The sequence below is a fragment of the Populus trichocarpa genome, chromosome 3, assembly GCF_000002775.5.
Source record: "Populus trichocarpa isolate Nisqually-1 chromosome 3, P.trichocarpa_v4.1, whole genome shotgun sequence".
Lineage (NCBI taxonomy): Eukaryota > Viridiplantae > Streptophyta > Magnoliopsida > Malpighiales > Salicaceae > Populus > Populus trichocarpa.
In genome coordinates this window covers 16,701,211-16,716,090 of record NC_037287.2, presented here as the reverse complement: position 1 = coordinate 16,716,090, position 14,880 = coordinate 16,701,211, and the positions used below count along the sequence as shown (strand labels likewise).

The 14,880-nt window shown below is 32.0% G+C and overlaps 1 protein-coding gene across 1 annotated transcript; it reads left to right on the top strand.

The window, feature by feature from the left end:
• The first annotated feature begins 6,752 nt into the window (after positions 1–6,752).
• On the top strand, positions 6,753–8,577 carry LOC7497549 (peroxidase 7). The gene is made up of 3 exons (XM_002304574.4): positions 6,753–7,242; positions 7,544–7,886; positions 7,992–8,577. The coding sequence occupies exons 1-3, from the start codon at positions 6,796–6,798 to the stop codon at positions 8,402–8,404; spliced, it is 1,203 nt and encodes a 400-aa protein (XP_002304610.2). The 5' UTR covers positions 6,753–6,795; the 3' UTR covers positions 8,405–8,577.
• The last annotated feature ends 6,303 nt before the right edge of the window (positions 8,578–14,880 follow it).

The window sequence follows — 14,880 nt, the reverse complement described above, 5'->3', positions numbered from 1 at the left end:
AAAACCATAAAAAAACCTCCCCAAACCCAAATTCAGATCTTAGATTTGTTTTTTAAGTGTTTTCAGGGTTAAAAAACCTAATATTAACTCCCCTCATCATATGGAACCATTTGACATAAAAATATATCGTTTTGATAGTTAAAATCTTCCTTGACGACAATTTTCTCTGTCTAAGCCAGAATCTGGCGATCTTCTTTCTCTCATCCACCTAAAAAATGATTAAAAAAAAGGAAAATAAAATTGAGCATCAAAATATATGTTTAACAATTACAGGGACTAGTTATCTAATAGCTTCAAAAGATGAGAGACTAAAATGAATTTTGTAAATAAATTAAAGAGATGTCATATATTTTACTTATATTTTTCACTTCAGTCCTCTGTCTTTCAATTCAACATTTACCCCCTAAAAAATATGCAATTGGGCTCAAATTCGAGTTCAAAATTATTAAATTATGAAAAAAAAATGTTTAAGGGTTAAATTTAAAATTTTAAAAAAATTTCGCCACCCCAAAGCAAAACAATTGTTTTAATTACTATGTAATTTACATAATAAAATACTGAGCTCTTTTAATTTTATATATAATAATGTAAGATCGATCGTGTGTTTATCATTTTGTACCTCCTACATACCCGAGTAAAGTACTAATGACCTTAGAGTGTGAGTTTAGCACTACTTCGAGATTGAGCTTAGTGGATATAATTCAACCCGTTTTATTTAACTAGATAAAAAAATGATGTTACACACATACATATATAAATGGATTAAGTCTTAATTAAAGATTAAAAAAAAATGATGTTATTCTCGCTTATATAAATGGACGGAGTCCTCATTAAGGATATATATATATATATATATATATATATATATATATATATATATATATATATATATAAAGTTAATATATGCTTTTCTCTATAGGTTTTACTACCTGGATAAACATGTTTCCAAGGGCAGTAGTTGGGCTTCAAACATTGTTTAAAGGAGGCCGAATTAAGTATTGTTTAAAAATGAGTACATATACGGCATCGTTTTTCTTATAAAAAAAGTAGTATAATGACAAAAAAATATATCCAAACTAATATATTTGGAAACTTATTTTTTCAAGATAGCACAGCTGTACAAGATGTGAAGGTGAGACTTGTGCATTCAATTAAATTAAAATTGGCACAAACTCTTTTTCCCTTATTTCTCTCGATCTCTTTCTCGACCATATCCTTTCTCTCTCTCTTCACCCATGGCATCAAATATGCTGTCACTGCCGCCCCCGTTCCGGGTTCGATCCTCTATGTGCACGCCTGTCACCCCTGTGGTGCCTTACCTGCTCCTGGGCTTGCAGGATGTTCAGTGGACCGTGGGGAATAGTCGTGGTGCGCGTAAGCTGGCCCGGACACCCCACGTAAATCAAAAAAAAAAAAAAATTGTCACTGCCGTCACTCACAACACCTCTGTTTCCTCAATATTGAGTACTTTTATCCCTTTTCACCGTCTATTCAATTTTTTATTTTTGTGATAATTTGTGTTAAGGTTAGGATTTTTGGTTAATTTAATAAATATTTTATAAAAAAAAAATTAGATATGAGAGGCCTCTAGAATCCTTTTGTATAGTCCAAAATCCATCAATTCTCTTGTTTAATTTATTTTTTTAAGGAAAAAAAACTAAATAAACATGCAATAATCAAGCCTCAATGTTTGCATACTCTATTGCCACCACCAATCAATTTTCAGACCATGCGTTGAATTCGTATGCCTAATGACTAAGTAATCTTATTAATCTCATGATCATAGCCATATATTAAGATAATTTTATAAAAAAAATTACACCATGATGCTTTTAATATAGTCGTGGAATGCAATTTTTAGCTGTAAAATAATGTCTCAATCGCGGCTAGAAGAGCATAAGTGTTTTTCACTTGGTTACATACGTCAATCATTTTTATTTTTAAAATCTTATATATAATAATTAAAATATTAAATTACTCCCCAATCAATTCAATTATAATTAAAAAATAAAATATAAAAAAGCCTTAGATGCAATTTAATTAATTTTTGGCTTTTAAAAATAATTCAGACATTTCTGATAACAAGTTTATTAATTTTTTACAGAGAAAAAAATCATCATTTTATAGTTTCAAATTACAGTAAATAAATCTATATCTCACACCGAAAGTCTGAGTTTTTTAAGTTTTTGTTAATAGACACTAGTTTATTTATAAATAACTGAGAACGCTTCTTGGCTCTTTGCTCTTCTTAGTCCTCTCCTCGTCTCCATCACCTCCTGAAAGGTCGTATAATTCTCAATTAGTATATAAATTAATTAATTAACACTGGCTAAACTATTCCATGTCTCTATCTGATCGTTGCCCGAGACAAGCTGGTACTGGAAATAGCTTTCTGATGATAGTTGTGGATAAACATTAATTAATATTCACGTTATTTCTTGATCATTGTTGAGAATACGACAGCTGCTATTCTCAAGAATCACAGGATTATGCTGTGTGGTATTTGATGATTACGAGCTCAATCACATAATATATTGTATTTTTTGTAGGTAATTAAACACCAAACAAAATTCCTTAATTAAAGAGTGGTGCATATAAGATAAGATAAGATAAAATATATTATAGTATAGTATTATTTGCCTTATGTTATATTTTACCAGAATCATATCACATGTGGCAAGCGGAAAATTGATTATATATGCTCAAATTGATCAAACACAGGATGCTACGTCCAAGAGAATGAGACAAATGTATTTCTTATAAAAAGTCTTAAACTAATTACAGTCCTTCCTAACGTATTTCTTCTAGGGTTCTACTAATTACAGCAATATTATCTCATGATTGTCACATTTTGCATCTATCAAATGAATGAGTTGCGGACTTGAAATTAAGTAATCTCAACTTTCTAAGTTAAAATGATTTTTGATGATTTTGCGTTCTCATATTAAAACCGTTTAAAACATATAAAATTAACATTATTTTTAAATTATAATTTTTGAAAAAGAAAAGGCACTTTAAAAGACACTCGAAATCTTTTAGAAAATATTTTATTTTTTTGATATTTGATTATGATAATAAATCTTTTTGGTGTTTGGCATATATAAAGAATATGCTTTAAAAAGAAAACAGCAATAGTTAATTAGTGGTGGAGTCTATGGTTTATTAACAAAACTAATTTTTTAAAAATATTTTTATCTTTTAAGAACCGTGAGTTATTTTCTATTGTTTTAAGTTTATTTTTCCTTTTGATATAAAACATTTCATATTGGTCAAGTTTTCCTAAATAAATAAAATATGAGAAATGAGAAAAATATTTTATATGAAATCACTGTAGCATGAGGAAAAACAAATATTAATTTGTTGAAATGTTCTATACCAATTGTTAAAAAAAACTAGATACGCAAATATTTAATTTTCTTAACAATTATTAATGTATTGGTTACAAGACTTTTATATTTATAGAAAGATTACAAGGCTAAACTATTATAATTCAATAAAGATTCTAATTAACTAGTTAAATAAATATTCTAAACATAAATTTTTTTTTTTATCAAGGATTTCTATTTAAACTAGGATTTCTTAATATCTCAACAATCCCTTCTTTAAACCGATGTTCTTAAACACTCAATTTAGCAATGAAAGACTCTCCTCTAAACATGGTATTCTTAGTGTAAACACTAAGTAACTTTTTGTGCATTACAAATGACTTTAATATGAGGGACTTGTTGAATATATTAGCGGTTGGTTCTTCACTTTTATAATAAATAATTTCATTTGTTCCATCATTTATGAGATCTCTTAGGAAGTGAAATTTCACTTCAATATGTTTTGTTTTACTATGTAGAATTAGATTTTTAGAAAGTCTAATTATTGATTTGTTGTCAAAAAAAAATACCATGTCTTTATCTTTTGATATTAGAGACGAGCTGTATAATATTAGTTATTATGACAAGAGCAAATAGAAATGATTAATAATTTATGTATTTTATATTGATCTTTAGATAGCTATAAAAAATCATGTTTCTGAGGAATGAGATTTGATAATTGATATAAATATATATATGATATAATATTACACTGGTCTTATCATATTTTCTGAGATACCCATGCAATTTAATGCACTGTATCCCTAAATATTTTTCCACGTGAATTACTTTACAAAATAATTTGTTTAAATGTGGTAACTTACCAAAAACACTCCCATTCGGATCGTGCATGATATCGAAAGCAATCAGGACAACCGATTTGAACTAATTTGGAGTCGAGACTTGTTTAATTAAAGCAAAAGAAGATAAAAATTCCCGGAAGGTCTTTTCAATCGCATTTCCCTGCCACTAGTAGTACTTGTCAGTTCCCCATATAGTTCAGGTCTTGTCACGGGCCATTTGTCCAAGGGTCGCTATCCCACGGACAGGGATGCATTGATCTTTGAATTTGAAAGGTAATTTCAGACCAAATTTCCGAAGAAAACATCCATATTGTCAAAACTGAATGACTAGAATAACTAGTCTAAACGTACAGCATGCGTAGCAATATTATTATTTTTTATCTTGTCCAGTTCGTCAGTACAATCTAATTTCTGACTTAAGCTCACGTGACCCTTGGCTTAGTCCTTGGAGCTTTTGGTCCCCAGAACTGATCGATCTGTTTGCTTGGATTCCGAAGTTCACATGATGGGTCTAGCGTTGGACGAGTCCTTGTGACTTTCAAGTTTCAAGGGTTTCGAAGAATGGTAGCTTCCCGACTTTCTTTTAGTTGTTGAAGTATTATCAGACAAGATTTCCACTGAGAGCAATTCGGTTTGGTTTGTAACTCGGACTTGTAACTTGAAATTGTAATAAGTATGACGTCACAATCACAACTCTTCGCGGTGTCACGTTCACACAGCTAGTTTTAGAAGACTTTCTCGTACTTGTCAAGCCAATTAACGACAAGGATTTCGGATCAAGTTAATCCAAGCTAAAGTAGGGCTCGACGAGCTGGTCAGTCTACCTCTACTTAAAGGTTGGAATCGCTTGATTAGGTCGACGGCTTCTTTTGTGTTCAATGATAGAAGTTGAAAGTTGCCGTTTGGAGAAGTGAAATTTAAGAGAAGAATATTAGGAAAGTTCATTTAGAACGAGGATCAATCATGGCAACAAAAGAAAACGATAAAGGGACGAAAATGTGTGTTTATTAATGTAGTCTAAGTTCAAATAGTGAAAAACTAGGGGCCGGGCATTTTTTTATTTTTGTATAAAAAAAATGATATTTAGTTATCACAAATGTGTTATAAAAAATATTCATGATTAGGGTGATTAAACCAACTAAGATAAATAAACTGATTTTAATTTAATTAAATAAAAAAATAATAATAAATAGATCTACAATCCATTAAATATAAAAGATCAAAACGGTTAACAACACCAATACAAGATCAAAGTTAACATATCAACAACAAAGAGGGTTAAATAATAATTTTTAATAATTTTTAGTGAAAAATAAAATCACTATTTAACTTTTGTGGTGAATTTTTTTTATAAATGTGCATCTACAATGATAGTATGTTGTGAGGGATAAGTTTATATAGTCAAAATTTTAGAGGAAAAAACTCAAATTTTTCTCCAACTTTGTTTCCAAACTGAAAATTTGTGACCATATTATTCATTCATTTTTAATTGGATCCCCCAGCTAAGAACTCTCCAGTGGGTTCTTGAAAGTTTAGAAATTCCTCAAATTGAGTAATATTCATGAATGTTTTGTGTTTAAAGTACAAATGACAACTGCTTTATGAAAAAACTTAACACTTGCATTTTAAGACTTTTGACCATTTCAGATGAGATATCAAATTAGGAAATTTTAGAACTTTGAAAATTTTATTAAAAAATTTGAGGGGCAATATTGAAAATTTTAGATTGTTCGAAATCTAATTTAAGGTTTCCGTATGATATAACCTTTTTTGTAGTGAGGACCACATTGTATCTTTGGAGGAAAATGTGAACTATTAGCAAGGCTTTTCACACCAAAAAAAAAAAAAACGAAATTTAACTTAATATAATTGAAATTAGATTGTCATAAAATTGAACATGTATTGTAAGTGAAAATTGATGAGAGTGGCGATGGTGATTTTCGTAAATGTTTTTTTTTTCTATGGAGAATCGAAACGGAATGAGAAAGAGCCAACAGTTTGGATTATTTGGGCAAGGGGTGTGGGAATAAAATTAACTTTTTTTTTTTTTTGGTGTGAAAAGCCTTACTTCTTCTTCTTCTTCTAATGATAGAAATATCTTCGATATTGCTGGTTGGGAAGTCACTGCATCTTAGACGGGGTGCAGCCGAAACAACACAAGCATCTACAGTTGGACTGGGCCTAAACCACTGCTCAGTGATGGGTCTAGTATAAAACCAACCCGTACATTAATGACAGGCCATTGGCCCAAGTAGAATAATAAAATCGTGCAAAAAAAAGTCAATCATTTTTATTATGGCACCCCCCCACTACCAGCTTTGGCGTAGGGATACATGCAGGCAACAATGCAAGCATTTGGAAGTCCATCGTTTTTTTTTAAGAAAAAAAAATGAAAGCGACCGAGTTTCTGAACTCTACATTCTAGCAAGTCATCTCTTATTTGAGGGGGTGCCTCTCACGTAGTTCCCTACCTAACGAATAAAATATCCCATGATCATTTTGAAGAATACTAGCATACATTCTATATAAATTAGGAATTTTATGCATGACAACCCAATAAGCTCAAGTTTCTATCTTCTCGTCCGAATTAGTGTGCTTAACCCAAAAAAGAAAAAAAAGAAGAAGGAATGAAGTGCTCTTTTTCCTTTGGTTTTCTCCTCATCCTTGTTCTTCCCTTGATTTTAGCCTCAGCCCAGGACGGAAAATATGAACGCGCGGCCTACCATGATAATTACGAAGGAGCAGTCCAGAAAGATCAAGATTATGAGGGCCAATACCAAGATCAAGAAAAGGGTCCAGCTAAGTATGATAAAAATTATGAAAAAGAAAGAACGCCAGCACAGAATGATCAACATTACGACCAAGAAGAACAAGATTATCATGTACCTTCATTGGAGATCTCAACATTGCTGGATAACTTGCCTTCAGATGATCTGTTATCTTTTGGATACTATAGCAAGAGCTGTCCTAAAGCTGAATCCATCATTAATAAACACGTGACCAAGTGGGTTGAAGAGGACCGAACCCTTGCTGCGAGTCTCCTGAGGTTGCACTTCCATGACTGTGCCGTGCATGTAAGAATCCCTTCAAACTGTTTCCTTCGTTTGTACATTTATTTTGTTTAAGTCTATTTACAATTTCTGTTATTTGAATATTTTAGCTCAAATGCTCTTGTCAAATGACCTTCATACATTCCAATTCTCAAATCAACGTAAAAAAAAACTAGTATACCATATAATCCCTCGGTCTTGCACCCCTGTACAATGCTCGTACCCAAATCCGAGCAACATGTGTAGTTACAAGTGATTTTAATTAAACCCTACCTTTCCTCAATGGCATAAAATTAATTGCTTATTTATTTATCGTTCTTTACAGGGTTGTGATGGCTCCATTCTGTTGAACCATGAGGGAAGTGAGAGAACATCAGAGGCAAGCAAGTCTCTTAGGGGGTTTGAAGTAATCGATGCTATCAAAGCTGAGATGGAGAAAGAGTGCCCAAGAACTGTATCGTGCGCTGACATTCTTACCGCAGCCTCTAGAGATGCTACCGTTCTTCTTGGCGGTCCATACTGGGACGTGCCCTATGGAAGGAAAGATGGGAAAGTTTCTATTGACAAGGATGCTGAATTGGTGCCAATGGGCAGGGAAAACATCACTACCCTGATTGAATTCTACCAATCTAATGGTTTGAATGTCCTTGATTTGGTGGTTCTCTCAGGTGAATTAATAGCATAATTATTAGTGTTTAATTAAGAACTTGAGAGCCAAATGTGGATATGGATCTATACTAAATGTAGTTAATGCTCTGTTTTGTGTTTGACAGGGGCACATACAATTGGCAGGGCTACATGCGGTTCACTACAATATAGGCTGTACAACTATGCAGGAACCGGCAAACAAGATGAATCCCTTGATTATAGATACGCGAACTTCTTGAAAAGAAAATGCAGATGGGCCTCTGAGTATGTTGATCTAGATGCTACAACCCCACGGACTTTTGACAATGTTTACTACAAGAATCTTCAAGACAAGATGGGACTTCTGCACACAGATCAATCGCTATATTCTGATTCAAGGACTTCTCCAATTGTTGATGCGTTGGCTGATGCGCCTTCCGATTTCTTCAATCACCAGTTTGCAGTGTCGATGACAAAGCTCGGCAATATTCTAGTCCCTGCAGTTCAAGACGGAGGTGAAATTCGAACCAAATGCTACTCCGTCAATTCTAATTATTGAAAGACTTTGTTTGTGTAATGTAATTGTTTTCTGAGTTTAATTTGTTCGTAATTTCCATGTTTTGTATTTTTTTTTAAATGATTTTGTCTTCCTGTTTATCAGCTGTGTATCAAAAATGAGAATGTTATTCAACAAATTAACCAATCTATAATGTCAAAATAGTTTTGACCGTCTATGTTTAACCTTAATTTCCAACAGCTAGCGAATTGCAAAGTGATGTTTGTTTTTATCTAAAGCATTCCATGATGTTTTCATGTGTCTGATTCGTTCAGTAAGGTTACAAAACAACAACAACAGAGATAAGAGATTAAGCAAACCTTAAACAAGATTAAATGGAATTTAAATTGGAATCCATAATAAAGTTTATGATATTACTAATTAAATATCCTATGAAATTGGCTAATATGGCTAGAAAATTTTGGAACGAAATACATGATTCAAAACATGGAAAAGGCTAAATTTCCTTCCAAACAAATTGGTAATGCCAGTTGAATCATGTGAAGATACTATGGAGGACAAAATATGAAGATACTATTATTAAAGATGGGAAGGTTATATATAAATATTCAATGTGTATTTTAAATTTCCCAACAAATCTCCTTTCAGGACCCACCTGGTCAGGAGACTATAGGTTGTTTCCAAACGCTCCCTCACTGCCATAAAGATCACCATCATCAAGCGGTAAACAAAAAAAAACCGAAACCCCTCTCGTCGTCAAGCCCGAAAAAACATTATTTATCTAGCTGGCTAGCTATTACTGCTCTGCATATTTTCACCGTCATTAGAACAGGACATTGATAAAGCCATCCACTTATCCCCATCACCCTCAACACATTGCTAAAGCAGTCCACCACCCTTTGCTTTCCTTCTTTTTATATATTCTTTTAGCTTGACTCCTCGCTCTCTCTCATTTGAAATATTCATATTACAAGTCTTTCTTCACAAGACACAAATCCTCTCTTTCCCTTTCAAGCTCTTAATTTCAAGCTTGATTCTCACCTCTGCCAACCCTTAGTTTAACTGGACATGAATGTATATATATAGATGTTAAAATCACTTAACCTTGTGTGATTCTTTATGGTTCATATATATTAATCCATTTTTTTGCATGGCTAGTGATGTAGGATCTCCCAATCTCACTTCTTTAACCATATTATTTTTCCTTCTTATCATGTTCCACACCACCATGGCCAACAAAGACCATAGATTCCTACTTAGTACCACAAGGGATGGAGGATATTTCAAGAAAAGCCTCATGGAGTTTTCTACTACGAGACCTGACATGGGCAATGCGAAGACAGTTTCAAAGGCTAATGTTATCCACATTCCTCCACAGAGTAGTAGAAGGAGAGGCAGGTTTCGAGCTCATAGATCTCCATTACCATGGCAAGAAGGAATTTTCAGTGCTAGCGCCCATGAAGTTCCTAGTGGTCCAAATCCCATTTCCAATAGGTGAAAGGAGATTGAAGTACCAGAGTACTCAAGCTCAACTTTCTTTAATTATGTCTTAGTTTGTGTTTGTTTCTTCTTTTTTTTATACAGTTAACTAGGTTTTCTTGTTAGTTCTTATATATATATATATATATATATATAAAAACAATGTGAGATCACTACAGTTTATTCTTATAATTATTGGTTTCCCAAACAGTTCCTATCCACCAATCATTTTACCATGAGATATCTGTAAATGATGATAATGATATCTGGGGATTTCTTTTGATGTTGAATGCTCATGATTATGCCACACTTCTTCTTTTGTTTGCTTCTCTCAATTATTGCTGCCAATTGCCCTTGGTTTTACTAATTACTGTTCCCTTTTATTAATTTATCTCCCAAGATAGAAAGAAAATCCATCCGAATCATGTAATTTATTCAGTCATCACCACTTGACCAAAAAGATTACAGAAAATTAATGAGGTGGGTACGTAATTTATGGAAGAAGCCGGAAAGTAATTATATAAAACCTCAAAACAAAATGTCACTAGCATATTTAAATATATATTATTTTTCAGGAGTTATAATAAATTACTAGTATATAGTATTTTTTTTTCCTTTATGTGAAAAATGGTTTTGCTTGTATAAAGTACTATTATGGTTTATAGAGAGCATGATGTTCCTTTGTAAGGCCTGCCCTTCTTCAGTTGTATATGTAATATTTGAATACTCACAGTCTACAACTGAAGTAATATTGGAATAAGGTATCATTTAGGAACTCCCATGTAAGGTAACCATTCCAAATCCTTCGAATTTTTTATTTGGATTTATATATCCTTAAATTAAAAAAAAAAAGAAAAAAAAGTATGAGTAGTTACTCGCTGAGTTCACTTTGAAAAGCGAGATAAATAAATGATAAAATAGAAAATCAAACCCTGAAGGATTTAACTTAACTGATCAGACCCTAGGTTTGTTTTCTAAAAGTCACAAGTTCGAGTCCATAAACTTCAGGGCTATTGGAGGCTTACATGGTCGTTAACTTCAGGACCTGTGGGATTAGTCAAGATGTGTGTAAACTGACCCGGACACCTACGTTAATAATAATAAAAAAGAAAATCAAATCCAATACCCACTTTTTATTTTCTTTTATTTTCTCTCTTTTTATGATTATTTTTTTAAAATTAAATATAAGTAGTTATTCTTGCATAATCTAAGATTTTTCGAATGAAAGAGAAGAAGTATAAATTAGTAGAGTTAGTTAAGAGATACTTGTAATTTCATAAGCAAGTAATAGGATGGATCACCATTTCCACTTTTGATTCAATATGAAATGATGTTTATTTTTGTGTTCAGAATTACGTTTATATACATTTCAAAAATATATTTAACCTAAAAAAATATTAAATTAATATTTTTTTAGTAATTTTTTTATGATTTTAATGTATTGATATTAAAAAAAAATTAATATATTTTTAAATAAAAAATATTTTTTAAAATACCATAAATCACCGATATCAAAAACACGAGAGGTGGAATGAGAGACATAATGATTAAAAAAAATGTGTGGGTTTGGGCTTTTGTTTAGGACGAGACTAAATACAATTATGAAAGGGGAAAGAAAGCCCAAATTATCATAGTTTTGCGTGTAAAGCTGGCGTGAAGGGTCCCTTTTCTTTCCTCATTTCAACTTCCCAAAATATCCCTTCTTCTCTCCTGTTTACCACATTTACTGCCACTTTATCTGTTTCCGTTTCGGAAATGATGTAGAGATTATTTTTTAAAATATTTTTTATTTTAAAATATATAAAAATAATATTTTTTTTTATTTTTAAATTTTTTTTTGAGATCAGTATATTAAAATAATTTTAAAACATCAAAATAATTTAAAAACATAAAAAATATATTAATTTAAAACAAACTTTTTTTTAAAACAAAATTTTTTAAAAAATTATAAATTTTATAAAAGGTTCCTCTCTGTCCATATCTGCCTCAACCATGTCTTCATCCTCTTGTTGGCTACCTCCACTTGTATGTTTTTTAATGCAAGGAACTGCCTGCATTAATTTGTCCCAGGTAAACTTAGACAGGAAACAAGCATGAATTTAATTCGAACTTTGAGAAATATATTTTGAAACGATCGATCAAGTACTTATTCTTTATGATGACCAGCGTAAAAACTTGCACTGCCAAAAAGAAAAAAGGAAGTCCAAAGCCTGGCCAAACAGAGAGAAAAGGGAATCTAGCTAGCTATATGTTGTTCAAGGATTTGTTACTTTTAAGTTAATGACGTTTTGAATGATCACATATTCCTTCGTGGAACGCAAGCATTCGTGCATGGAGTGGGTTCGAAATCATCCCATTAAGATTACGAGCTAGTTAAGATTCGACTGTAGATTATAATATAATGTTTTCTTTTTTTCTTTTCTTTTTTGGTTGATTGGTTTCTTTTTTCTTTTTAATCCTTCAATTTGTTCGTTTGAAGTTGTGTTAATTTGGAATCGAGCTTAATGGTTTGTTTTGACTATCTAATTAACTTGTAGGATTCCAGGGTGTCAGGAAAAAAATCTATCGCTCAGTTGATGCTTGATTTGGTAAAATTAAATGAAATTTTATTGATTGAAATAATTAAAACTATGGGGACCGAATTTGAACAATAGACAAATATTCAACCCTTTTTTCTTTAAAGAATCAATTACTCGATTGCATGGGAAGGGTAAAGATCAACACTTTTTTTCACTCAATTTCTTTTTTCAATTTGATCCTTTAAAGTTGAGTTTATTTGTGATTGAACTTAATAATATTTTTTTGGTTTTCTAGAAATGGGGATCCCTCGATGTTGAGGAAAAATCTTGACGCACAATTGATGCTTAGTTTTACAAGATATAATTCAATTTTATTGATTTAAAATAATTAAAGCTTGATAGATCAAATTTAAAATTGATAAAAATTACAAGTGGGGTCAATAAGTAATGGCAAAGAGATTGATATATGCATTACACGCGTCAGCGTGTGAAGAAAGCTATCGCGCTTTAGCAGCATGCGCAGTTTCCTCTAATGTCTAAACGCCACCATCCTTGGTGGCCCTGAAACGTCTCAACGAGGTCTTACTAGTTGTGCGACACGTATAGTTGATGGAGACGTGTGGTGGCTTCTTTTTATTTTTTTTCTTCTCCTTTCTCTTCTCTCCTTGGTTTATGCACTCATTCTCTCCAAATTACATTTATAATCTTTTTAATACCACCAACTTAAACACAAATAACTAGATTAACATTTGGTAAGTGGATGTGTTCTTGATCACATTATTATCTGAGATTTGATTTCTAATAAAGGCTACAAGAAAACAGTTTACTGTTTGTAAAGTAAGACAAGCATTAAACCTAGTTGCTTCACTACTGATGAAGTAATTAGAGAGTGTGCCTCTACTCTCCAAACCGTAGAATCTACTGAAGCCTCAAGATTATACTATTTCATGTGTTTATGTATCAATACATAATCATAGATGAAAATGCACACAGTTTCACAACTCAATATATAGCCGTTATACTTGTAGAGACAGATATTGACAGGGAGAAATGCAAAGAAATTTTCAAAGAGAGCCAGTTATAGACATTGTTTCCATCTTCTCGTTTTTATTAGTTTTTTAAAAAAAAATTTTATTAAAAACTAATATTTTGCTTATATGCTGTCCATGATAGTCTCAACCCCTCTATAGATGTGTTTTATACCAATCTATATCCCTATAAGTTTTTTCTTCTAAAATATTAACGTCCATTTCAACAGCCTAAGAAGCAGGTATCAGAAATTCGAACTTATAATAAGTTATATGAATCTTGGATTTGGGTTTACCCCCTCATGGGAAACCCACTCATGATTCCAGTCCAACATTGTTGATGCATCGGTTCCAATATAAATGACCTATTTAAAGACTATCTAAAATCTAAACTTGCACCAGGAGGAAGAAGAAGAAGAAGAGTAAATTTGCATATCTAGCATGCCTAACTAGGAGACTGTTATAATTTTGCTTGAAATAACCATTGATTAGTATACTTACATGTTTAATTAATCTTACAGACTTATAATTTACAAGCTCAGTTCACAAATTAGTGTTACTATTACAGCATGTATACTATGATGCTGCATACATATAAAGGTGACAAGATATTTGTAATGGATTATATTCCCTCACTTTCAATCATTATAAAAACTTTGCTAAAAGCAAGTTTAAGTCAAGACAGAGACGCCCATATGCATGTTTTGTTAATATTTGCCACTGCCACAAGTCTAGAAGAACGGGCAGTAAGATGGTTTACTTTTGGCAATCAAAGCATCATGCTGTCTTCGCTTTTGATTTTGAGGAGTTCAATCACTTTAAGAAACTTTTGTAACAAAGACTCAAACCATACCTGCCTTCCTATATTGCCTGCACTATATATGAGAGACTGTAGTTTTAAAACAACGCTTTGAAACATCTAACACCAGCAGTCTTGTCATCTTCAAAGGGAAAAGAACTGCTTGTCGCCCTCGATCAAAGTGAATAAAGGAGAATTTTCATAGCTGTTTTCCTTTCTTTTTACCCTTTACTAAAAGTTAAATTGTGGTCTGGTGCCTCTGCTTTTTGCATGGATAAGAAAACTTGAAAGCTACAGTTTTGGGGTTGGATTGAATGACATTTGGGTCACCTCACAAAACGCATGCATGCTGAACATCTATATATGAGTAAAAAAAATAAAAAAAAGAGAGTTTTCTTGGTTTTTAGCACAATAATAATAATAAAAATAACACGGTGGAGAAAATATTTAAAGATCTAGTATAGTTAAAACCATACTATTGCACAATTTTATATAAAATTAAAACCATGATCCTCATTTTTTCCCTTTCCTCGTAGGCAATTGCCCCCCTGCGATCAGGCGCCCCCCCCCCCTCTTTTTTACTAATAGATCCTTAGGGTTTTTCTTGATAAATTAACGAGTTTCGTTATTTATTGAATAAAAATGTTTGATATTTAATTTAGTATTTTATAAAAAAATCTTCAAAGTTTCTAA

Coding starts and splice junctions, on each gene's coding strand:
- LOC7497549 (XM_002304574.4), top strand. CDS start 6,796: ATGAAGTGCTCTTTTTCCTTTGGTTTTCTCCTCATCCTTGTTCTTCCC. Junction 7,243..7,543: donor TCCATGACTGTGCCGTGCAT/GTAAGAATCCCT, acceptor CGTTCTTTACAG/GGTTGTGATGGCTCCATTCT. Junction 7,887..7,991: donor TGATTTGGTGGTTCTCTCAG/GTGAATTAATAG, acceptor TGTGTTTGACAG/GGGCACATACAATTGGCAGG.